We start from the raw sequence: 26,339 nt of genomic DNA, 5'->3' as shown, positions 1-26,339 counted from the left end.
GCGAGAATAGTAATAGCTCGTTGACTATCTCGTATCGTTTACCGTAGATTTGAGAGTGCCATCGAGAGAATCGAGAGGTCGCCGTATGGAGGAACGGGGATTATGGCAGCTTAGCTTTTGGGTTTACAAGTGCGCTACCTCGTGATGATGCGCGTTTGGATTGGCTCATTCGTCAGTCTAGGGTTCGGTGCGGTGGAATGCGGTTGCGTCGGCACGACATCCGAACGTCATTCATCCCCGTTTAATTTTGCCCCCCTGTGTTAAACAGTAAGCAACTTGATTAGGTGTGAATTATAACCATCAGTGTTGAGCATAGGCGGTCCGGCACTCCGCTGACGCTTACGCCTTGGGCGTTTCAATTACAGTGCGTGGGTTTCGTCAAAATATGGATTTTCTTTCATTGTGCACAAAAGGCGGATAGAAAGTGAGTGAATATTGTGCCAAGATGGCGGACTCGAGCTATTATCAGGTGAGTAGCAGGTCCTCAGGGTTCCCTCTCGGGTCTGTCTGGCAAGCCGCCATAAAGATTCATCGCCTTGCCTTCGGACTCGGCAGGATTTTTGGGCGAAGCTCGTCGCCTGCCTTTTCATCCCACCGTAAATATCAACTCTCATACATCCTTATTCTACCATAGCCGTTTTCCACCGAAATACACTTTTACCCATTTCTTTATTCACCTCTCGTTCATCTCGCCAGCTACGATATTATGTTTGTACATGTGTCGGTTGATCGTAATTAGCGTCATACGTGAGGCTATTTCTCCACAAACTGACTCATTATTCGGTATTACAACGTCGACGATGTTTACGCAAGTTCTTTACCCATAAGGGGACATGAACGCGATACAAATCCATCGCCGAGATCCCCTGGAAGTACAACCGGTGCCCAGCGAAGTTGTGGTATTAACATGGTAATCTGATATTCAATTATGATTAACATTCGTAAACTATCTGTGTACACAATGTGATCTAGGAAGAGGAAGGACCCACGTAAACGACGATCTTCGAATTGAATGTTCCACAGTTATCAGCCATATCCGAGTCGGAGCAACTTGAACCTGTACAGCTGCAAGAATATTTGAAAGAAAAAAAAAAAAATATTCTGGACACCCAGCCCAAAATTTATGTATTTTATGACGAACGAGCGGAATTCTGTGTTTAATTTTGTCTCATATCCCCAAATAGCGCTCTTCCAAAATTATCGTCCCCGTCTCTTTGTTCTTGACAAAAAATTTAACGAAATTATATTTCTGATAACCTTGAATACTTTGATAAAAAAATCCTGAGATCGTCTCGCCGCGATCCCAGGACTAACGGTCTTATTTGATCAAGAAGCCATGGCAACCAAAAGGTGCGTCAGAAGAAGACGACTAGAAGGGATTTCATTGGTCCTCAACATTTTACCTGTAGCCTTACAGCCGCGCATACTTCTTAAATCAATTCCTCGACTCAATAAGCCGGTCCTCGTGGTGAGAGCTTTCTCACAGCTCAAAAATCGCGCAGGACATCTGTTTTGTCGAGGATGAAAGAAAATTATAAAAAAAAAAAAAACGTCCAACGCCGGGCGCATATCCATATCCATCGTAATATTTGCGATAGGTGTATACGATGTTCCGTAAAAATGAATTTTATGTAACTCTTAATTTAATTATCGCTATATGCAAAGCCGATTAGCGATACATAAGTATGCACGTATACTGATTTCGTACGATCGTAAGTCAGCATCACGTTTTTTTTTTTACATTTTTTTCACGGTCATTTCGTGTCACGATTAAGATTCTTGATAGACGGTTTTTTTTTTTTTTTACAAAGATCTGCAGGTAAAATCTACCTGATGAAATTTTTTAGTTAATTGATCATTGGATGACTTTTAGTCACATGTGGATTCCGTTCTAATGGAATCAGCGAAAAGTCATTCGAACTAGTAACTAGCTGAGCTATAGTTGGATAGAATAAAATGACGTATTGTCTCCCATGGAATTTAATTCAGGAATATTCTATTCAGCTGTATTCCGCAAAGCGATAGGGCAAACGGCTTTAGAAATTGAATGAAATTCTCCGCAACCAGTCAGTCGGTTTCTGTACACTGAAATGAACTGATAGTTTTCACTCTATTGCATCGGCTGGCAGCAGCAACAGGAGTCTCTTCTAACCGTTTGCCCTAGTTCTCACATTTGTACACATCGCATCACATAAACGCTACGTTGTATTTAATGTGTTGTAAATCAACAATTCGTACTTACGTGTGTACTGTAGAAATACAGAGTACATATATATATGTATAGAAGCGGCGAGGGGCGGATTCACAATCGGCTTTCTGTTCAATTTAAAACTTTTAATTAACTTTTAGCCGTATACTCCGCAATCGATATTTTCGTTTATAACTGCGATGGAATAATTCGTATGAAAAAAAAAAAACAATAACTATTCGTAGCGCTGCGGGTTGCGAACCGGCGATATAAACGGTATCGTTAAAAAATGGGGAAAAGAAAAAAAAATTAATCGGGAACAAAAACTGTTGAGCGATCCGTCTGAAACCTATTTTCCAGCTAAAGACGAGGAACGTTATTTTCAGCGTTGCAAATTTTGCCACGCTACGTCAATTTCACTCGTTCGAGTCGTCGTCCAATGTCACGTATTCATCATCAGATTATTCGTTTAATTATTTATCTAAAATATTTGCCGTTTATTAGCACCCTTTAGAGAGATGGAAACTGTCTTGGTCCTCGAGATCACCGCCATATTTGGGACACTCGGATCTCGACTCGTTGAATTACGGGAGCGCGCGGGTGTGGTACGATTGAAAATCGGTTAGTTTGTTTCGTTCGATTCGCATTTTTACTACGCGGAAGTTGATTAATCGAAAAAATTATTAATTTAAAGAACGAACCGATTGTGCGAGTGAGTCAGCGATGGGCGAAAATACATCGGACTAGCGATTACTTGATTTGATTATAAACAATTTCATTGATTCTGTGTCATGTAACTGTCATAACGCACATCACACTCTCCCAGTGTGTACTTTTTACGTTAATAACGAGATAGTCCCGTGCGCCGTCTTATCGGTGACTCTGATAACAGATAAGAATTATTTTTTATCGCTCCACAAAATCGGTGTGTAGAACTCACAAAGCTGTTTGTCGAGTTATGATATTGCTGCGCTTACGCATCTTCACGAAGTCGATGCTCGGTCATAGATCGAAGACATTGACGACATCCCCGTCGATTACAACCGTCACGTTCATCCTATAATCTCCGTTCGTCGTTCGTTTGGTAGCTCGTTACAGCAGCGGATACGAAAAAATCGTCGGAATTTTTCTAAATTTTTTGCTCTACTTTTCGATACGATTATCGCGCGACACTCCAGAGTGCAGTACAGTGAATGTTGATCAGGTTTTTGGTTCGAATAAATTTTTAGATCGTTAGATTCTGTGGCTGTATTGTAATAAAGTTATATATCCACGTCGACCGAAAATATGCCGAGAAGGAAATCGATTTGGTCTTGTTTTAATCTCGAAGGTTCCATGGTAGGTGGATACGAAATATTTATAAGTGTGAGATCGAATAGCGTACGTGATTTTAGTAGTTGAATTTTTTATAGTCGCTTCGTAAAAAGAAGATAAAAGAAAAATTGAACGAAAATTCAAAATCGTCCGGCTCGTCTGGCGTCTCAAAAGTTTTAATCGAGCTTGAAAATCTGTTGAAATTTTGATTGAATCGTTCGTTTGAAAACCTTATTATATGGGTCACTAATACACGTGTGTTAGATTTATTACCATTTACTCGAGACGTAAGTAAAGTCAGCGATATTTTTATCAGGTTATAGTGAAACCTTGTCGCAGCTGAATTCATACAAAAATTAATCGTTATGTTTTTCTTTTTTCGACTATCAATTCAACTCCGGATTATGATGGTCGAATTTCCCTTTCTCCATATCGTCATCGTCTCATTAGGTGTATGAAAAAAATCTCTTCGCCTCGTTGAAAAAATTTTTAATCGAAGAAAAAATTTGGTGGATCCCTTTTGGGGCAACGAATCGAATTAGTTCAGGCTTTCCGTACAATACAGGGCTGTACTTTAGAACGAGTGAATAAGGGATGAAATTTTTGTGGCAAACGATCCGCTTCCACGATTCATAATTTTCCCTCCGAGCGAAAAGCCGTTGTAAAAATTTATAGACAGTTAATTTGATACGATTTTTTGCCATATTTTTGTTTCAGGGCGACTACATCAGCCACCCAGTTCTCTACGAGTTGTCGCACAAGTACGGGGTCGGAGGAAGCGATCAAATGCCGCTGCCAGCCCGGCTCGATGAACTCCGGGAACATATTCGTAGAGAAATACGAAAAGTAAGAAAATAATTATAACGCGAAACCACGCAAGTGGTGGAGAATTTTGTTTTCCAAACATTCTTTCTTTCCCTCTTTTTTTTTTTTTATGGGCTTCGAAAATCGTTCGAGCGTATATCTTGCGCTCTTCGACTTTGATTATTTTTTCTTCGCAACGTGTACCGATACGCAAACTCCGCTTTCCAACCCCCGCAGGAACTCAAGATCAAAGCCGGTGCGGAAAATCTTCGATTAGTAGCCACCGATCGAAAGGCTCTGGCGGACGTCGCTACCATTGTCAAAAAGGCGAATAACAAACTCAGCGAACTACAAGCCGAACTACAAGAACTCGAGAGTCAGATCATTCTCACTCAAGGACAACCTTCTTCGCCGCAGCTAAACCACTGCAACGGTCAAGGTTTGTGTTCACCATTGAATAAGAAAAAAATATATATATATTCATATCTTCCCGTAAAACAATTAGAGAAAGTTTAATAGGTTTGGTGGAACAAGCGCGGTAGCTATCGTTCTATCGATAACAGGGTGGGGTACGCGATTGACATATGGCCGACGAAACGATGTGTGTTTAGAAATGATACGCTGACGTTTCCGTTTTAACTATTTCAAGACGGAGTGAAATAATCGATTCCCTCCACCGCTGACGGCTCCGGCATACGCGTAACTACGCTTTGTCATTTCACACGTAATGCAAATTGCACCAAATGCGTTACGTGTGAAACATATCCATTATTTATACGTATATTGTGTATACACAAGAACAACGTGTAGATATCGCAAACAACCAACGTACGGAGACCGCCAGCTCGGCATATAGAAACATCATCGCGTGGTTAAATATTTAGGCCAGACTACAGAATCGTAAGAGGAAAAAGAATGCTTCTTTTTTTTTTTTTTCTTTCTTTTTTTTATTATTTCTCCACTGTAGTAACAGCGTCGACGGTGTTACGTACGGTCATTATACACGTTCACAAATGTGTCCGTACCTAACGAGTGAAATTAATGTCGCGCAGTCAATTGGCTTAACCAGTCTTCAACAGTTTGACCGCACACGTATGTCTCTACGCACGAACAGATTCCGCTGCTAACAATTCAAAATAACAATTAGCACTGATTAGTTTGGGAATTTTTCGGGAGTGAAAAATTTCGCGTATATTCACGAAATTGTGGTGGAGAAGGGAGGATTTTTTTCTCTTCTTCTTTTATTTTTCCGGCCACGACGGTATTGTTTACCGGTCGACGACAAAATCGAGCAGCTGATCAAATTTTGGTCGGTTCGTGAAAAGTCGAGTAGAAAGAAAAACTTTTTCTTCGCGTCTCGTGCAGGCGGGGTTCGCAGGGACGGGGTTTGTTTTACTCTTGGGGGTCTTCGTGTTACGTGCTCACGTATTACATATACGGGCGCACCGGGTTGAATTAAAAGTAAGTGGCTCTGGCCACCGTTTTCTATTTATATACCATCCAACTGCGCGTGTATTACCCTATATCTGTATCCATCGCGTACGGAGTTGAGTTAGATCTTAACGTCTGGCCCCTAACGAAACGGCAGAGCGGCGCGCTCCGCTCGTTTCTCTCCCTTGAAATTTCGCCTCGTCTCTCTTGCGGCTTTGATTGTGATTTGTGTAAGGATTAATGACCGCACCAAGAATTAATTCAGACGTTACCACCGACGGACTCCGTACTTTCTTTCTTTCGTCGCGTTTACTCTCCGGTTCATTGCATCGCGTTGCACTCGAGCTCTCGATTTCCAATGATCTCGTAGGCGTTCTTTTCAGTTTTCCTTTTTTTTTTTCTAGAATCAGCCGATATTTTTCGTTTTTCATACGACGTCGTGCGTAAATAGAACCGAGTGCAGATGATGATCGGATCGTTCGATCGGTTTTGTAAACCAGATTCGTTTCTGGCGGAGATTCCACGCCGAATTGGCTTTATTTATTTATAAATCGAGATACGTGTGCGAAAATCTTGGGATACACAAGATCGGATAATGTTTCTTGCGAGTTCGATTAGAATTCATCGGAGGGATTACGGGTGAGAGAAATTCGCGGCTAGATAACGTTCTTCGATGATCTTTCGTGCGTTCGGTTGACGATAATAGATTTACACCGCTAGAGTTTTGCGGATACGCGAGATATCCCTTGCCAGCTGCTTGCGATACGAGGGCGGCAAAGGGGGGGTCCCTGGAAAAACGAGCACGAGGAATCAAAGTACCGTTGCCATTGGCGTTGTGTCTCGTAGAAAACCATAGCCGGGCAACAGCGGTTGTGTTTCTACGTGTAGTCCGGTGGGTCCAGTCTAACTCTCGACTTTAACCAATCTCACACAACCTAGCGCAATCTAATACATACTAACCCAACCCTGTATCGTAGCCCGGGGGTTTCCCGTCAGCCCGTGTTCTACCGCGTTTTATAAAACCGTACCCGAGCAAAACTCTTGCAGGTATACGAAACCCACGCGATTATTCCGTTCAACATTCCAACGATCGACGTTCCCTCCGTAAGGAACAAATTTTATCGTACGAGAATTTTTAATCACTTGGTTTTTTGTTGTCCTATTTTATCGATATTTTTTCTATGAATTCTATGCGCCTACTAGTCGAATATTGAAGCAAAAATCTGTACAGGGATGGGAGGGAAAAAATGAAAACGCGAATCAATGAATGAAAAATTTTTTCCTCAATCGTTGATTCAACATAGTATACGCTCTTTGGTTTGATTCACAAAATGCTGGACCTATATCAACCAAAGTATTGAATCGTGTCCTACGTTTTTACTCGTCACTTTCCGGTGTAGTTTGTGGTTTTTTTTTTTTTTCCTCTTTTTTTTTTGGTAATATCTTGATTTTTTTTCATCGTTTCCGGTAAGATTAGAACGCCATTCGAGTAGGTACATACATACCTATACCGAAACGTCGACGTCACAACATCCGTTTCACTAACACAGCTTCGCCGGAAAATATCCACTGACAAATTTCTGTACACATTTGTAATACTAATTCGTTTCGCACGCTTTCACCATGCGCTAAAAGTATCGTACGTACGTATATTGTAACGTATACGTCAGTCGATAGGGTGTGCATCGGAGTCGGTCGTTTTCATTCATTGATTGTGAATTTTTTTTGTCCCAAGTAGCGTCGTTAGTCATCGTACAAACGACTTTGCGCGAAACGTTTCAACTTGTTGATATCGTTTCACGTACTCCGATATACATTTTTTTAACTATGTGTCTTTATTGTTCGATCATTTTAATAGTCGTTGCGTCGCGAACCGTGTACGTATACCGCATATATGAACTATGCAATGGTGATACCATTAGAAAAATATTACAAGTGCAATAATTTAAGGCGATCATCGCAACTGCGCGCGGTGCATTTATATTCGAACATGCGGATGTGATTTTATTTTATTTTATTTATTTATTTTTTTTTTCGCTCAATTATAGATTGTTAAAATATGTATGCATGCGAGTCGTCCGGTGTTCTTGGGGATTTTTATTATAACGTTCACTTTCGCAATTAGATCGAAAAATATATACTCGAGGTAAATTGCCGATTTCTGTACAGGCACTTTATACCAAGAGTTGCGTCCAATTAAATTTATAATCGCTAGTTACTCATAAACCTGCAGTGTATGCCCGTGTGTATAACTTCCGGTTTTATACAATACACATATGCCCATATACAGTTGCAGTGTGGAAAGAATTGTTGCACGTTCAATTAACGAATCCACGAGATTTTTTATCGCCAAATACGAAATGCAACAGATTTCACAGTTTTCTAAAAAATTTTCCTCTGCTTGGACGAAAAACATTAAAATTGAAAAAAAAAAAAATAATATAAAAAATAACGAGCGAGTAAATTTGGATAGTGGATAGATTTTCTGAGCAGAGTCTATCACGCATGCCGCGTAAAATCGTATCCTGTAGAAAATAATGTTGATGCAGTTTACGCGGAGAGCTTTTGACGCTTGCGATTACGTCACATCCGCCAACGACCCCTTTCCGTTAATTGTCTGCAGGCTCTGCGGCAAACTATCACACCTACGAGTAGTAGCTGTACGTGTAAAAAAAATTCTCGTCGGTGCGACGTGCGATCGGGTTGAATCCAGCGAGAATTGTATTCAGATTTGAAAAAAATCTTTGCGATGCAAACAAACGTGCGGGGAGTTGACGCACGGAAAATAGAAGGAAATTAAGAAATGAAGAAAAGATGGACTCGCGTCAACTATTCGTGATAATGGTTCTTCGGGCACGTGCTTTTGTGTACCCACTAATGACACAGTTCCTTTTAGTTTGTTCGGTAGCGTCTGAACGATTATTGCACACGTCTTTCAAGTAGTGCAGGTCGTTTAATTTTAAGTGTTCTTGTAACAGTAAGCGCATTTGAATATGCACGTACACGTATGTTAACGTATGAATTGTGTTCGAAAAAATTTCTGTTCACTGTACGTAAAAGATATTCAGCTCGTTATTCGACTCGTTGTGTTTGCGCCGTATGCACCGGGATTACCAACAGTTTTATAATAGGCGAAAACGTCACTCATGTACCCAAGCATATATAAATTATAATCTACTTAACGGACTTAGGTGTAAGTATACAACGTAGTTATAAATATAGTTACGCTATCCGTTATGTGCACTCTTATCTCTGGCTCTGCCTCCTCCGCAACGTCTATCCTTATTTGGATCTATACGGAGCTCTTAGACTCCTTACTCTTATGTATTTAATGCTCATAACTATGTCTCTACATTCTGCTGCTGCTGCTGCTGCTGCTGAGTTTAGTCAACTGCACCCTGCGATACTTCTACTCTATTTCTAAGCATGTGTTCCGACTCGCTCTTGTTGCCCACCACGCACTATGTGCTCTCTTTCGGCATCTGAGCGAACGCTGGCTCTGTTCGGAGTCCGTTAAAAAATTGGACGTTATGGGTAAACCGTAGCATTGAAATCGTACGGATTTCGTTCAAACGAATCTGAAAAATATCAATTAAAATTACGATGAAAAAAATTTTATTCGACTCAGAGGCAAAGGCGTCTCGACGTTGAGTTTATTTAATATAATGTAGGCGATTGCGATGGAGTAACGCGTGTGATTACATAATAATTTGATATTATTATACGTTGCGACGAGTTCCGGTGTGCAACGAGGAGCAGCTCTCCTCTACTTGCAACGGTATGAGGGAGTTGTGCTTGTGTGTTGAAAAACGTAGGTGAAGTTGATTAATTGCATCACTTCCGGTCATCTCATTTCACGTGTATGAGTGTCTATACGTATTATTTAGAACCAATTTAGCAGCTGTGTTGCAATAATAATTTTGCGATGGCGACACTTCTTTGGCATTGAATATGTATACAGGTGATATAGATGGTCGTACGTGTGCGCGCGGAAATCGTTGTTTTCCTCTTTTGATTTGCGCAAAGAAAAACTCCGACGAGATCGAGGAACTAGTCAACGATTGACGTGTGCGTGTAAAAAAAAAAAAAATTGTGCGATGTGGTCTGCGGGACCAGCTGCGGGATATATCGAAGCCGTAATTTTTCGCGTACATAGGTAATACAACTATAACACATGGTACGAAACCCGTTTGTCAAAGAGATTCGATTCGCGTTTACAAGCTGAATTTATATACACCAAGGATGCGAAGTTATAACCGCAGTATGAAACTTCGCAGATATAATACAACACGCGTATACACCTATACTATGTGTGTATACGTGTAACGCGTGTACCAGACGCGGTGTGGAGAAACCCTAAGGTTTACCGACCGTCTGGGCCAAAGACCTTCTCTCTCTCCCGGGACCGAACGATGCCTCAAAAAAACGTAACGTCTCGGACGCCACGCGCTCCTCCGTTTTGATCTAAAACTTCACGATACCGTGAAGTTTTACCGAAGTTTCGACTTCTGCGTGCGCGCGTTATTGTACGTCCGAATCACGAGACTAGTAATGAATTTTTTTTCTCTACCAATTTGAGGAAGAAATAAAAAAAATGTACGAAGGAAACTCGTCGCTCACGCTCTTATCTGCCAACGGAAATTGTTTAAGAGTCATTTTTCATGTAGTTCGGGTACCGGGTGTAGCGGGTGTACCGTACGCAGAACTTACTCACCTATAAAAAAAGGAATACAAAGGATTCCGCGACCGATTGCTACGGTTACCACGGTGTGTTCTCTGCCATTATATACTGAATTGTTCCACGTGCGTGGGAGTCTCCGGTATTTTTATTTCATCTTTTTTTTTTCTTCTTTCTCTCATTTTTTTTTTCCCCCTCCTCTGGCGTACCATCACGATTTTCTCATCTACACGAGTTACGTTTACAAAAATTTATCTCGACGCACGGGTGATATTATTACTCGAACCGTGAACGGGATCCGAACTACCAAAAAAAGGATATTAAAAATATCATTCTTCCGACTTTAATATGAACTATAAGACTTTTTTTCTTTTTCACGTCACGATAATTTCTAGGCGAAATTCCCAGTCTTTTAATAATTTTTTTCCCATGCCCCGTGTCAGCCCTTTTTACTACGGTTATAACAATACTTGCGTTAGGTCGCGGGTTGCGGGAGCAAAAAGTTTTTTTTTAAATTGTTATAACTTAATATACCGCGTGCGAGAGTCAATTATCGTTATCGCGATGAAAGAAAGGAGATTTTTCGTTCCCATGAGGAAAATTTTTCAAGCGAGTCGAGTTACTCAGAGAGAACGTTGCCGCAGTACCCTGTCGTACATGCGGAGTGCGATGAAATGTTTAATTTTGTTTTTTTTTCCCCTCTTTCTTTATTCATTCTATAAAAATTTTTTTTTCTCTCGTTATTAAAGGTCAGGTCAAGTTCGAGGTCTCGCGTGAAAGCAGCGGGTACGCGTTTTTGTCTCGCGTCCGCCAACCGTACGTTCCTTCTCCGTTACCATAATAGGCAGCGATATTTACAGGGTAGTAGTTGCTATCCGAAGGTGATCCGCTATTTTCAATAAAAATATATTTTCAGACCATATAAATTTTTGTCGTACAAACGAGGATTCCATCTTTTCGACAATGTTCAGGTTTTTCTCGCAAAGAGGACAATCGAAACGAAACGAAATACGAATTTAAAAAGAAGAGGATCTATTGTAATTTTTAATTATTTTTCGTTTGCAGATACACCCCTGTCACCGATGGATTCCTCTTCTCCGAGTCAGGAAGGTCTTTTCACAGATCTTCGGCTAGTTTCTTTGGAAAAACAACTCAACATCGAACTAAAGGTACATTCACCTAAAATGAAAGTTAATTTTAGAAGTTAATTATCTTTATGGTCGTAATTATCGTTATTCCGCAAAAGCTGCTACTGTCTGGATGTACGTTAACCGTAGAAAAAGTTGAACTGGATGCTAAACGGCTATAATCTATGTCGTTTCCGTTGTTCCGTTTCAAACCGGATTTAAGGAGAATGAAAAAAAAAAAATGTTCAAACATCGGTCGAAGTTATATCACGTACATTTGTATACAGCTACCGAGTTTAAATGTGCCAGAAATTCTAGGTTTTTTTTTTTTTTCTCTTTTCAAATTTATCTATTCATTATTTTTCTTTTTATTCCTTGAGTCATCGAAATCTCTGGTCTATATCCAGCTTCTACTCGTAACTGAATTAACGCTAATTGTCGGTGTCCGAAAGTTCAGTCGGTTTGAAATTTCGAGATTCCGATTTAACGTGTCCCCACGTATATCGGTATGCATATATATGTATTATTTTTTTTTTTTGTTCCTCTCTCTGTCGCAGGTGAAACAGGGCGCTGAAAATATGATTCAGAGCTTGACGAGCGGACACAGGGACAAGAAGTTATTACAGGAAGCGCAGCAGATGCTCGCGGATTCCCGGGCGAAAATAGAGTTTTTGAGAATGCGTATTGTAAAACTTAGACGCGTTAGAAAACAGCAACGCTCCAGGGGATATTCGCCGGCACCGAACGGCGAAAATACCACTAGCAAAGGTACGCGCCCAAAAATCGTATCCAAGGCGAAACAAGGATGACGGATAAGACGTTACTTCGTTATCGCGTTCGTTTATACGTTACGCGTATAGAATTTTCGTGAAATATATCGAGACGCGGCGGGCGCGTTCCTCAACCTCCGCCCGCAGCGAGAACCGAACTTTAATAATGGTCCTAATATAATTCCGACGCCAAAGTAGGCAGGTAAGATATTACCTGTGCTAAGAGGATCAAAAACCTGTTTGCAAAAGTATACGGTGCGTTAGCGTTATAGGTGATGATCTTCGGTGGTCTCTTTTTCCCTCCGCGGATATCTGCGCGAATTGTTGTAGCTACGATACACACAAGCTGTAACAACAACGGACGGGAATTTTATGGAAGTAAAAAAATCGCGGATCTAAATGAAACTATTTTTTACATGTAAAATACTGTTTACCGCGCGCTTCGTCGTCGTCGTGAACGTGGGCGTGTTGCACCCATCGGTTGAATAATAATTGATCGATCAATTAATTTTGAATTGATACATTCGAAGTCGATGGAAGTTGCGAACGACGACCTTGACCTCTAAGAATCACGGGACTTGATATCTCCGATGCGGAGTCGATGACTCTTCTCGTTCGAATAATTGCCTCGGCTAACCCGAATCCGATTCGTCGTAAGCTATTAATTTCGAGTTACCTATAACCGTCGTATATCTGTCGGTTGAAATATTATTCGGATTAGCCACGGTCTTTCATATACCATTCATCAGGTGCGTATACTTGGAATTGAATGTTGGGAAACTCATGACAAAATTCCTTCGACTTTTGTTCCATGAGAATATCATTTTCCGTGGATTTATATAGAAAGAAACGTGAGTACAGACACGGCGTGTGAGTCACGATTCGTAGCTGGAAATATATAATATCTTCCCACCTCGACGTACCCGTCCGTCCTTTACGTAAATTATGAATTTTTATTTTTACCGGTCGTTTTCAGTTTCTCGTAATATACGCGAAAAAAAAAAAAAATTCACACAAATGCCACAAAAATTGTAACCGGGAACGTCGCTCTGTCGTAATTTACTATCAACTATATACACGGGTAACTTTAACGCTTTTGAACCATTGCAACTTGCGCATCGTGCAATTTTTTTTTTTTTTTTTTCACCCGCATTAATTTTCATTTTTCTTTCTTTTTTTTTTTTTTACAAATAAAAATATGTCGGCATTTCGTTCCACATCCTCCGACGAATTCGGGGATCTCGGATCTCATCGGAAATGAAATTTTTGTACGCGGTTTTTGTGAGCTGTGATAATGTTAACGTAATTATCCGCATTATGCGCAGACAAGTATGAACCGAACCTGGAACTCGCTCTCGAGGAGAGGGTCGAAGAACTCCGACATCGACTGCTAATCGAAGCTGCGGTCGTCGAGGGCGCCAAGAACGTGATTCGTCTTCTGCAGAGCGCCAAGGTCGCCGACAAAAAAGCTGTCACCGAGGTAAGCTTGCGATGAGTACGAGGTGTATATATTAATCAACCAGCTGTACAGAGAGTTGCAAAATTATAACTGTCTCGAAAAAGACAAGCGCCTTTCGACCGCCGCTGTGAAAAATGACCGGCGAAAATAGAAAAAGAAACAAAAAAAAACCACAAAACGTCACCTTTCCAAAATCGCGTTACTTATTTTCGAATCGGTCTTCTTCTCGTAAGTCGTTGGATTTTTTTTTTTTTCTACTCTTCAAAAGTACGAGCTGTTGAAGGGTTAATAAAAATTGAAAGTAATAAAAAGGTATCGGTTTTCTCGAGTATCGGAGGTATCGCACACTCTTTGGATTTGGAAGAGTACGAGAGCACTTGACTTTCGGATGATCGAACGTACGCTACTTTTGAGGGGGAGGTCTTTAAATTTTAATCGCGAGCATAACGGACTCTCGCCGGTATAACCGGCCTGAGTTTTCTTTGTGGAGACTCGAGATTTCTGGCTGCTGGGATACGTACGCCCCGGCTTAAAATAACTTACACCCGACCCCGCGCTACCCCGAAGACGCCATTTCAGGTCGCGTTAGTTTCATCTCGGCATCTAACCGACTTGCATCCCTTTCTCAACTACTCTCAGAGTGCCAATAAAATCAACCCCAACCCGATGACGTTTTCGATCGTATCGCGGAAGTTCAGCTGGTTTTGAACGCTGCCAAACTTTTTTTTATTTTATTTTTTTCTCCTTTTGCTCGGTATCGAATTATGCTACGCGCAACTCGTGCGGATAAAAACACTTCGCAACCGTGCGAGCGACAGTACTGCACGACGAACGAACGGTCGGTGGTGATTCATCGTTCTCGATTGATTCTGCTTTATAAATCGATCGAAAAATCGAAGCTAGTTTGGACGGATATTTTTACGTCATTGTAATCGACGTCGTCATACAGCGCGAAATAATCAGGCGAGCTTCGAAAGATCGAAGAGATTTTACGGAGAAGAGGAAGATCGGGTGTTCTTCGGATCACGATTGAAGGAACAGTTCGAAACTTCGATGAGTTGTGGCTACGTTTAAAATAGGTTTCTCGTTCGCCAAGCAACAGGTGCTCCGACTCATCAGTGTCCGGTGTCACCGATGATCACAGTGCTGCACTTCGTAGTAAAATTCAGTTGAGATATAGTGACCGACGAATGACGTCCACACTACCGACGAGATAATAATCGCAATTGAAATTCTTTATCTTGTGACACTTGTGCGTTGGCTTGTGCGAAGATTAAAAATGAGACATTGAAATTTTTCGAATCAACTCGAATTTGCGGAGAAGAGTCGAACGAATGAAAGTTTCGTGTTTTCGAATAACCGAGTCGAGACTTCTCCTATACATCGATCCAAATTTATCGCGCTAATTATACACACCGCGACTTCGTCGCCCGTTTGTTACTCCCAGTGAGTCAAAAGACCGTCAAGAGAAATACATCAAAACTATTCACGAAGGAAATTGAACGATCGTCGAGTAAATAAGCAAATAAACGGAGAAATTTCATCGAAAACGGTAACTCATTTTTATCACCGCAAACGGCATGAGGAGGAACCCCAACGTCGTCCGATTGTTGAGAAGAAAAGCCGGCGGCGATGTTCACCGGCATTTCGTCGTAATTTTTTACTGAAATAACCGGGATGTACCAACGTCCGGATACCCCCGAGGTACAATCGCCGTGGTTGGTGCGCGCCGAGGTAACGATACGGCATGCTGCTACCGATTCCGGAAGCGCGCCACGCGGGCCCACCGGACCTACGGAAGAATCGGGGGGACTCAGAATGGTCTACAAATGGAGTCAAGATCCGCGATTTTCGTCTAACGTCCAAAGATCATCCCCTGCCGAAACTCCCGCCGCTTCTTACGAATTTCAACGAGGGAATATCCTGTTCACCTCGACACCACCGCCGAGGTCGTCCGCCGCGTTTCGACCCTCCGCCGCCGTATCTCGTCGTTACCCCGCGTTCGCCGGTACACCCTGCACCGATTCTCCGGCGTCGCAAAATTTGGGGGTCAACGTCTCCGACTCCGGATACAACAGCGAACAATTCTCTCCGCAGTCCTACTCGAGCTTACCTCTGAGAAGACCCTCCCAACAGTATAATCGAAGATGCAAAAGCACCTGCAGCATCGTTCTTTCGACGGCCGGCAATCCGATCGATGGAGACGTGCAACGAGAAACTCCTCTGGCACCGATATCTGCAGCGACCTCGCGGACAACTTCGAAATGTGGGGATCCATGGTGTTATCATTCTGCGGAGAAAGCACAGCCGGGTTCATCTGGTCTGCCGATGTCGGGCATTGGCCAGTTTTCCACGGTGCCAGAGGCCTGCGAGGACTGTGTCGAGGGTATAACGTCCGGTAGAAAAGCTTTCACCACCCATTTCTGCACTCGAGTGCCCGGGAAAAATTCACCGGGCCGAACACCGCCGTTGAACAGCAGTCATCGCGACGCCGCCTCTCAGACCACCGATATCGAATCTCAAGATTCGCAGAGTTCCATCTCCGCGTCGACGAGTAGGAGCAGAAATTACGACTCGAGAAGAAAAACGGCGCCGAGTCTTTTGAGGCGATTGGAGGAACGGGAGACTCCGCGAGAGGTGACATTATCGTTCCACGTACCCCTTCGGGTATTTTATCGATTGCTTTTACAGGAAAATTTTCCGTTGGCTCGTTGGAACCAGATACAAATTTTATCATTCTATTTTTAGACTCGGGAGAAAGAAGCCGAAAAATCGTCGGTTAGCGCTAGGGGGAATACACGTCCGGTGTCGGTGGAAAAAGACGCGGCCGATTCATCGGGGAAAGACGATACGTCGAAGCGAAAATCGCGAACCGTTCACATCGACGTTTATTGCACCGGTTCGGAGGAGGACGTCGACGACAGTAGTTACGCCGACACCTCGGATGATTCCTCCTCCTCCTCCTCCTCTGACGACGACGACAACGTCAAGGAGAAATCGTCGACGGTTTTCGAAAGCGATAAGGTCAAGGTGACGCACACGCGCCCCCCGGAGAACAGATTACCCCGCGGTCTCCAGGACGACAAAGCCTTCCTGAAACGATCCGCCGAAAGACGATGCGAAAGCTTCAAACAGGCACCCATGAGAATGCCGTCGTTGGCCAGTTCCCGAGGATACGAAACCGACGACGTTCTCAGCTCTTTGTACCCGTCCCAGTTCAGCTCTTACAGCGCGATCAGGGACCTTGATTCCGCGGCGTCGTCCTGCGCCGGGATCAGTCAGGCTAGCTACGATTCGGCGGCCGCTACGTCCTGGAAGGATACGTTTTCCGACCTGGAATCCCTGATGAACAGTAGAGCGAGTCTGACGCCGTGCGACAGTTTCGAATACGCTAACTCCTCGGACCGCGAACGAATAGAGAAGCTCGAAAAAACCTGGAGGGACCAGGAGAGCAAGGGGCACAAATCGAAGACTTGGCGCTCACCGCAAGTGGAGAGGAGACAATTGCTGCAGGACAGAAAAATGAAGGAGTTTCTCGACAAACACCCGGTACGATGGTCGTCCCCCGAAAGTACCGCTGAATCGGACGACAGCGCAGGAGTTGGCTGGAGCTTCGTCTCCAGCGACGACAACTCGAACGTTGTCAGAAGAGACTCGACCGTCCGACGATCCAGCAAGGAGAAAACCGTCCCCGATACTCCAGTTCAACGGGAAGCTCGAGTCTCGCCCTTGCCGAACGAGACGGAAGATCGCGGATGTCTGAGCGACGGTTCCCATCAACCCTTCAATTTCCGTGAGAAAGTCGGTCCTTTCGGGAAGAGAGATTCGTCCCCGCTTCAGGAGAGAGTCGAATCGAGGGTTACTTCCCCGTTCACGACTCCCCAGGGAGAGAAAACCGATCATCTTGTGAAGGCGGAAAAATTCGGGAGAACAGTCGGCGCCTTCCGTAAACCGGGACATCACGTCGGTCCCTCGAAAAATCCGTCCTGTTCGTGCGAACATTGCAGGAGATTTTTCGAAGGTGACGGACCCCGTGGACGGTCCAGATCCGTCGGCGATGTGGAACGACGACCCGGTTCGTGGTTCAGGCGTGATAAAGTTATCATCTCGCAGGCGCCACGTACCTCGAAAGACGGAGATACCTGAATTTTTTTTTCTTTCTCTTTCGAATGATTTTTTTTTTTTTCTTTTTTCTTCTCACATAACTTGCGCGAGTCGCGCAAGTTATCGACCTGTGGTTACGCATTTACATTAATTCACGCTAATGTATAATATTAAAATTATACCGTTAATAAATATTAAAAATTTTCATGATCATCCGTGCTTCGTTGTTTCATCGTATACGTTATTGCGATATATTATGTGATTGAAAACTTGTATAATGCACTTTTACGAAACGTGGAAGTGGAATCCTTTGAACACAGTCTTGAAATCTAATTAAATTCTGTAATATCTTGTTATGAAATATTACGGAATTCTCTGGCTTCTAATAAAGTCATATTGTATGGGCACTTTTTTTATGGTATCGGATCAAAATCATCAAAAACATCTCATAAGTATTTCGGATTTCTTTTATCTCGATCTAGTTTTTGTTTTTTTTTCGCCGAAATCTCCGCAAACCCATTTCACCGCTCACCGATTTTGCAACCCCATTTTTTACAGGCTCAAGCAAGCCTTGCAGAGTCGAGTAGAAAGTTAGACTTGCTGAGATTATCGCTGGAACTCAGAAGACAAGAATTGCCGCCCGACAGTGCGACCGCCACACAATTGAAACGAGAATTAGCCAGCGTACAAGCCGCCAGTCCAGTTCCCGTGACTTACACGTCATTGCAACCTTTTCGCGGACCTCTGGAAGGCCGAGCCGTAGTTCCTGCCTCCGTGTCGAGATGCGCGGCAGTTACCGGCCAATTGGAGGTAAAAAAAAAACGATTTCAGCTACGATTGCCGAATCATCGCGGACGCTGTGACGGAAAATTTTATTTTTCTCCAGGTGCGACTGATGGGGTGCCAAGATCTGGCCGAAGAAGTACCGGGTAGAACTAGAAGGGAGCACCCGGCTAGCCCGGATTTGCGTAGTTTTGTTAAGGGTGTTACGGGGCGTAGTTCGAGCAAGTCCTACAGCGTGAAGGATGAAACTAGCAGTCAGTATTTCAGTGAAGATTTTCGGTTGAGCTTTCGAGCGATGAATTGAAAAAAAAACTTTTTTCCCGATGACTTTTATTAAAGTCCGTTTATTTTACAGATGACATAATGGCGGTTATTAAATTGGATAATCAAACCGTAGCGCAAACTAATTGGCGCCCGTGTTCCCAGCAGGCTTGGGATCAAAGGTGAATTGACAGCGGGCATGATTATTAAACTCGTATCGTGCAGTTCGAGTCGACTTTCTCGGTGATACGGTTTCGCTCATCTGTTCGTTTCAGGTTTTCGATCGAACTAGACAAGTCCAGAGAATTGGAAATAGGCATATATTGGAAGGATTGGAGATCGCTTTGCGCGGTGAAATTTTTACGTCTCGAGGAATTCATCGACGACGTACGACATGGTATGGCGTTGCAGCTGGAACCCCAGGGCCTACTCTTTGCGGAAATAAAATTCCTCAATCCAATGATCTCAAGAAAGCCAAAACTACAACGCCAACGTAAAATTTTCAAACAACAAGTAAAGAATTTCCCTCGTCCAAATCAAATGAACATAAACGTCGCTACGTGGGGGAGACTCCTCAAGCGTTCCGCACCTTCCATGCACAACAGTAGAAATTCGGAGAGTCCGCCGTCGGGTATGCAGCGATTATCTGAATACACAAATTCTCCACGATTGAAACTTGGTTGGTTTTTTTTGTTTTTCAATCGTTCTATAATTCGTTAGGACCACAACCGCTACGACTGGCATTCGAAAACTGGCCCGAAGACAAGCCAGAAACACCCGGTGAGTCACCTGATCCGGACAAGGGTGGACTCGGGGGTGCACGACCCTTGGGAATGGGTGGTGCAACCGGTAGTCCGGTATTACCGCATCCTCCGGACCATCCGCCACCACCTCCGCCATCGGTAACGAAAAAACCCACAATGCCAGCTCCACCGCCACCACCGAAACTAGATCCGGAGGTATGTATCCAAACATTTGTAAATAGTGTAAACTATTCTACTTCTCACTTTATGTTACAAACAACAATGATAATAGTAATCACGCAGTCGTTTTAACTTTTACAATGTTTGTTCACTTATGCCAAAACTGTTCGAAAGTTAGCAAAAAAGATAACTTTTTTTTTTTTTTCTTATTCATTTTCGATGAGCATTCAAATTTTTCTATCGTCGTCGAAGTGCTGGATAGTTTATTGATTTATTTATTTATTGATTTCTATCGTTCGACCGATAATCGGATTATAACTTGCGACGTGGCTATTGTGACAGTTATAAGTGAATAAATGCGGTATTATGTGCCTCTGTGTGTAACGTTTTATGTGATGCAAATGCGATTCCAAATTCTATTCGATTATTATCCGAACTATGTTTATCGTGAAATTTTTACCGTACCCGAGCACAGCATAGTTAGGCACTAGCTTGTAGTTTTCCAGAGCAGTAGTCACGGTATAACGCAAATATCACTCGAATGCAAAGCTCTAAAATATCACCATGTGACGAATATTTTTCAATCTTTTTTTTTACATCAGCACGATATCCGCTAGCTAATTAATAAATTTTTATTTAGCTTTTCGAAAATAGTTTTATTTCTTATTTTTCATTTGATACGAAATTAACTAGCCTTTTGAACAATAGTGACGAAATAAATGTTGACTATGGCGACGCTGTGGCTATTAGATTTAAGCAGGTAGTAATGTAGTTGCAGAGTGCGTTAAGGGAGTTTGATTTTCTGCACAACGAGGAGAAGGGCGGGCCCCAGGGGGCAAGTTTGAGACCCCTCGTGACGGAGCCCCGCCCTGTGCTGATCGCACCACCCTCTCCACGCACCCCCTCGCCCCAACCTGTCGTCGAGTTCCCTGAGGATGAGGTACCTGCCTCCTACTACACACAGCATGGCTTTTATTTTTGCCTCATCTTTCATATATTCATACGAATGCTGCGATTGAATGTTTCACATTTTCGAGGTGCATGCTTGGGAAATATTTGTCATACGATTGAAAATTTCAACGCTGAATTTAAGGCGAAAAAAATCTTCTGTTTTTTTTTTTGAGTTTCGATGTTCGAGTTTTTGAGTTGAATAACTCTCCTCTTTTTAATTCTTGGGTCATATACTATCCTTCGATGCTAGTGCCATTACCCGACATTTTGCATGTATTGTAGCTGCTCGCTTTTCATCCCTGCTTAGGGTGCGGTCCGTTTTGTTCTATTTTATTATGAGTTTCATCACATCACAATCTGTAGAAATCATCGGTCGTTGATGTTAGGACTAACTAGAGAATGCTGTCAGGCATGTGGTCTGTGGGTTCCGTGCAGTCTTTTTTCTTTTATGGGAAATCGATAATTCTGATGATTTTATTCAATCTTGTATACCCAATCTCTGTATTGTATTTTCTATGTGACGAAACCATGTAGCTTGCCAGCCATCCGAAATTTTTGTATAAACGCTTCAATTTTGCCGCCAATTCGTTACGCGTATTACGACACATGCATCAAAAATATTGGGGGATCCGAAGAAATGATTAGATTTTGGTTTAAAATTGCCTGTTCCTTCGATTTCATGTTTCATTCAGCATAAAAATGAGAAATGGGATTTTCTAATTTGATGTGCTTTAGTAAAGTTAGACTTGAAAAATTTGTAGTAACAGAGAATGAGTAGATAATTGAAAGTCTAGCTGTAAACTAAATTGGAGAGAATTTATGATATCATAAAAATGGGTACAGATCAGCATTTATTCATTTAATTTTGCATATTCTGATAGAAGGTATACAGTTGTCGTAATGTGACTAACAGGTATATTCTCATGCTGGCCAGTCGCATATACCTTTGTTTTTTTTATTTTGCTGATATTGATTAACCCATTGGAACAATTTGTTGGAAAAGTATTTCAACATAGATCGCATTTCACTAAAAAAAAATATATACCCTTTCAGGTTGTGTATGAATTACCCGGTAGACCTCTACCATATAGAGAGAGTACGTACGAATCAAAACGACTCTCTCAGCTAACTGGTATGACTCTAGACAACTTTAGATTACTATCAGTCCTCGGTCGCGGCCATTTCGGAAAGGTAATTTTATCTCAGTACAGAAATACTGGGGAATATTTTGCAATTAAGGCCTTAAAAAAAGGAGATATCATCGCGAGAGATGAAGTTGAATCATTGCTCTCTGAGAAACGCATATTCGAAGTTGCCAATACAACGCGCCATCCGTTCCTCGTCAATCTCTTCGCCTGCTTCCAAACCGAGGTAACGATTTCGTCAGAATATCACGAATGCAACGAATCCCCGAACATCTTGCAATTTGTTTCATTCTCTTTATTTTTCTCATCGCCGTACAGGCGCACGTATGTTTTGTAATGGAGTACGCCGCTGGTGGTGACTTGATGATGCACATACATGCGGACGTATTCGGCGAACCGCGTGCTGTCTTTTATGCCGCCTGTGTTGTCCTAGGGCTACAATACCTGCACGAAAGTCGTATTATATACAGGTAACCATCGGTTTTGACGCAATGCCAGGCTGACACCTGCGAATACGAGATGGAAAATCTGATAATTCTACTTCCGATGCTTCTTCCAGAGACTTGAAACTCGACAATCTCTTGCTCGACACAGAAGGTTACGTTAAAATAGCCGATTTTGGATTATGCAAGGAAGGGATGGGATTCGGGGATAGGACAGGTACCTTTTGCGGGACCCCTGAATTCCTCGCACCCGAAGTCCTTACGGAGACTTCGTACACTCGCGCCGTCGATTGGTGGGGTCTGGGTGTGCTTATTTTTGAGATGCTCGTTGGAGAGGTGAGTTTTAAGACTGCTAAGATATGTCAATGTTTGCGACAAGACATTCGGGGTTCTGACCCGTTGATTTTTCTCCGCATCCTTGCAGTCGCCGTTCCCTGGTGATGATGAAGAAGAAGTCTTCGATTCAATAGTAAATGACGAAGTTCGTTACCCACGATTTCTTTCTCTAGAAGCTATTGCGATCATGAGAAGGGTAAGATAAAAATCGACTCGAACATTCGTTGAAAAAATCTTCATAAATTTTCGTAACTCGATAATTATGTTTCATTTCAAAGCTGCTGAGAAAGAATCCCGATAGACGGTTAGGCAGTAGTGAACGGGACGCGGAGGACGTTAAGAAACAAGCATTTTTCAGAAACATTTCATGGGATGATTTATTGCTGAGACGTGTCAAACCACCGTTCGTACCGGTCATTGTAAGTATATGTAACGAACCTGTTATCGAAAATATCACGTTGACATTTTAGGCAAATATAATTCGAATTTGCATTGCGTTTTTTTCTGCGTTTGTCTAGCACTTCGTAGAGGACGTTAGTAACTTCGACGAAGAATTTACTTCGGAAAAACCACAGCTAACACCACCTAAAGATCCACGCATGCTCAATGATCAAGAACAAAGCCTTTTCAGAGATTTCACATACATGGCCGATTGGTGCTAGCCTGTCATCAATATAGACGATAATCTTACAATTGATCTGGTGTTCATCCGTCTGAAAGCTTACACTGTTCTACAATTTATTCAGCAGTGATCAATGATTTACTTCCAACATTGAGGTAAATCCTTTACAATTATTCTAAGCCAGAAACTTTTTCTGTTTTTGAAAACAGTATCTACATGCATTGGGCTACAATGAATTATTATACATATAATCGATAATCATTCACACGCGTTCACGGATCAATAATTAATTGTATTATTATTTTTCAATTTCGGTTATCCACTCACCGTCTAAGTTGCGACAAAAATTATTCTGATTTACGACAATATGCGATTCTTTTGTAAAAAATTTACATTCATCGGCCAAAAAAAACTCGTCCGTTGCATTGTAAAATTGTCGTTGATTCAAGCGGAATACCCTGTAAACCCAGTCCTGTTAGGCTATTGTCTTTTTTGTGAGCTTTCGGTAGAAAAAGAAACATTAAAATAATGGTAATAAGACAAAAGTAAATAATGGAACTTTTTGTGATAGTTTCGAGTACAACTCGAGGTATAGTTGCCTTATTGCATTAACAAATTAATACAATGGTGAATAAAATACTGTTCGGTAACTATTTTATAAAGCATTTTTTATACATTATAATTGTTCCTGATTTAAAAATCAGGAGGTGCTCACGCTATATTTTATTCTATCGATGTCTGATATGACCATTTTTTAGGGATTTTGTATCTTCAGTGATTAGAAACGAACAGAAACGTGTTACGTCTTAGTGGCCTAATTTTCCCTGACCCACTTTTTAAAAATCATCCCCATAGGATGCATTCTATACTTTTCGAGGTCACGGCGGTAACGATGATGCACGATCATACTTTGAAATTAAATAATGTTGATAAAATTCATTTAAGCATATCCGTGGTGATGAATAATCACGCAGTGTCAGTTGTTGCCAAGAACATAGTTTACTCTTCGGTGTGATGTTTTCTGAAAGAAAGGTATCGTTCACCTGTATAAATTGCTGAAACTGAAAATTTTCAATGCAGGTTTTAAGCAACTTAAATAATTGTTGAATCGAGTGACACTAATTAAGCCGCATACTAACGTGTCAATTCTCAATCGTTTTCTCTCTCTCTCTCTCTCTCTGTTGAGCTCATGTCCCTTCAAACTGCCAAAACAGAAGGATAACTGTAAGCTAACAATTGTAGATTTTTTTCTGCATTTCTGAACCTGAAGAAACTTTTACAATACTAATCGTATTCTTTTTCTGTCGCGTTTGATTTCATGGTAAATTTTTTCCCCTCTTCATTTTAACGTCATTTCGACGTAATGAATCGCTGAATAACAACTTGGCAAGTAACGAAGTATCCTGTATGCTTCAGTTTAATCAACTGTTTGTTTAATTCCATACAGTTACAAAACGAACAAATAATTTGAATCTAATTTCAAATATATAATTACACAGATAAACATACACGTAACATCTAAAGAGAACATTGAAATAAAAATAAAAATTCGTATGGTGTATATATAATATAAATATATCAGTTATAAAACTTGATTGTAGATAGTCATATATAATTTAGTTTTGAAATTTTTACTAGCAATACAATTTCGTTACTCAATTTTTACTACGTATGAATAATAATAATAACAACAATAATAATAATGATAATAATAATAAAAATAATAATAACGATTGTTAGATCTTAGTCTTGAAATGTGTTCGGCAATGCATTCATTTCAATATTCATCATAATTTTAATGACAAAGAAACTGTACGTGCCTCATACCCTATAGTTTATACTAAACAACTAATTTAACCACGATGCCTACGTGATGATTTTAAAGTATTAATTTATTTGATACGTGTAATTGCAGTGGCAGCTTACAATATTATATTATATAGTTGCGTAGTTCTTAATTACAACTTGGAAATTCATAATCTTATATGCTAAAGGCAAATCATGCATACAATAAATGTAAGAAAATACACAAATTCATTTATTTCATAGAAAATTTATTCATTCTCATTTTCAATAAAGTTTCCCATGATACTTGTACAAAATGTATTATTCAATCTTTAGCTGGCGCTTCATTCGTCGGATCGGCCTCACTCTTCACGGACATCGCTAGTTCATAAAGGTTGGAAGCATTTTTTCTTATTTCTGATTCCAATTCTGCTTTTTTCCCCTGATGTCGTTTGAACTCTTTGCTCTGCTCAGGAGATAATGGCTTCACTAGTCCTGCAGTGACAGTATAGTAAACACTTGTGCTATCTCCATCTTTGAAGACGAATATTAATCTGAAAAGATCAAACGAAATCAACACAATCTGTTAGTTCAGATAATGTGAAAAAAGTACATTCGACTATACCTGTCAGTTTCCAGTTCTTTTTGCATTATCTCAATTCGATCCAATGACATTGCGTTCATGGCTGGCCAAGGGATGTATTTATTCAGTGGAGAAGATTTGCTGTCGCGAGCTTCGAGGTAGATCAAATCTAAGGCCTTGTTATACTTGTAATTCACATCCCACAGTCGTTTCACTGTCATTGAACGTTACAATAAGATAATACGAATGAAGAATTTGGTGGTATTTAAATACTGTTCATTAAATCCTGTAATTACCCTCACAAAGTTCCATGTATGTTTGAAACGCCAGAGTGTACTTCGAATCATCAGTGCATCCCAATTTACTCATCTCATAAAACTGAGAAATGAAAATATTTCTATTACAAACAAGTAGTTGAAGTATTTACATGTAATAAGTAAATGCATAACTAACCACGGGGTGACACATCTCATACATGATGAAAAATTCCAAATTATATTACTCTGGTCAGACAGTTTTATCCACGATGTAAACAATACGATGTCATAACCAACGTGTTCAAACTTCGACTGATGAACGTCACAGTCAACGAGTTTGTCGCAGTTTCATACCAGCTATCCAGCTGGCGGCAA

The 26,339-nt window shown here is 41.4% G+C and overlaps 3 protein-coding genes across 6 annotated transcripts; 2 read left to right on the top strand and 1 right to left on the bottom strand.

Annotated features, from left to right (window-relative positions):
- Positions 1-162: 162 nt before the first annotated feature.
- Positions 163-25,387, top strand: LOC105693070 (serine/threonine-protein kinase N). 4 transcript variants are annotated; one of them, XM_012412750.3, is made up of 18 exons: positions 163-469; positions 4,220-4,348; positions 4,544-4,745; positions 11,481-11,584; positions 12,100-12,310; positions 13,638-13,792; positions 18,434-18,685; positions 18,762-18,912; positions 19,014-19,101; positions 19,195-19,550; positions 19,640-19,878; positions 20,615-20,782; positions 21,847-22,164; positions 22,257-22,408; positions 22,498-22,717; positions 22,806-22,913; positions 22,996-23,136; positions 23,236-25,387. In XM_012412750.3, exons 1-18 carry the CDS (start codon positions 446-448, stop codon positions 23,377-23,379), a joined length of 3,162 nt encoding a protein of 1,053 aa, XP_012268173.1. In that variant the 5' UTR covers positions 163-445; the 3' UTR covers positions 23,380-25,387. The 4 variants fall into 4 exon arrangements, with proteins under 4 accessions (XP_012268173.1, XP_048515608.1, XP_048515607.1 ...); XM_048659651.1 differs by lacking the exon at positions 163-469 and adding an exon at positions 3,142-3,526 and having other exon boundaries at positions 20,621-20,782; XM_048659650.1 differs by lacking the exon at positions 163-469 and adding an exon at positions 3,144-3,526.
- LOC110117435 (serine-rich adhesin for platelets) lies at positions 13,820-18,088 on the top strand. Its single transcript, XM_020856411.2, has 2 exons — positions 13,820-16,408; positions 16,520-18,088. The coding sequence occupies exons 1-2, from the start codon at positions 15,449-15,451 to the stop codon at positions 17,915-17,917; spliced, it is 2,358 nt and encodes a 785-aa protein (XP_020712070.2). The 5' UTR covers positions 13,820-15,448; the 3' UTR covers positions 17,918-18,088.
- LOC105693073 lies at positions 25,377-26,339 on the bottom strand. Its single transcript, XM_012412753.3, has 4 exons — positions 26,161-26,339; positions 26,004-26,085; positions 25,750-25,921; positions 25,377-25,678 (listed from the first exon to the last, which is right to left on the bottom strand). The coding sequence occupies exons 1-4, from the start codon at positions 26,182-26,184 to the stop codon at positions 25,450-25,452; spliced, it is 507 nt and encodes a 168-aa protein (XP_012268176.2). The 5' UTR covers positions 26,185-26,339; the 3' UTR covers positions 25,377-25,449.

Source organism: Athalia rosae, chromosome 8, assembly GCF_917208135.1.
Source record: "Athalia rosae chromosome 8, iyAthRosa1.1, whole genome shotgun sequence".
NCBI lineage: Eukaryota > Metazoa > Arthropoda > Insecta > Hymenoptera > Athaliidae > Athalia > Athalia rosae.
This window is presented reverse-complemented; position numbering and strand designations above follow the sequence as displayed.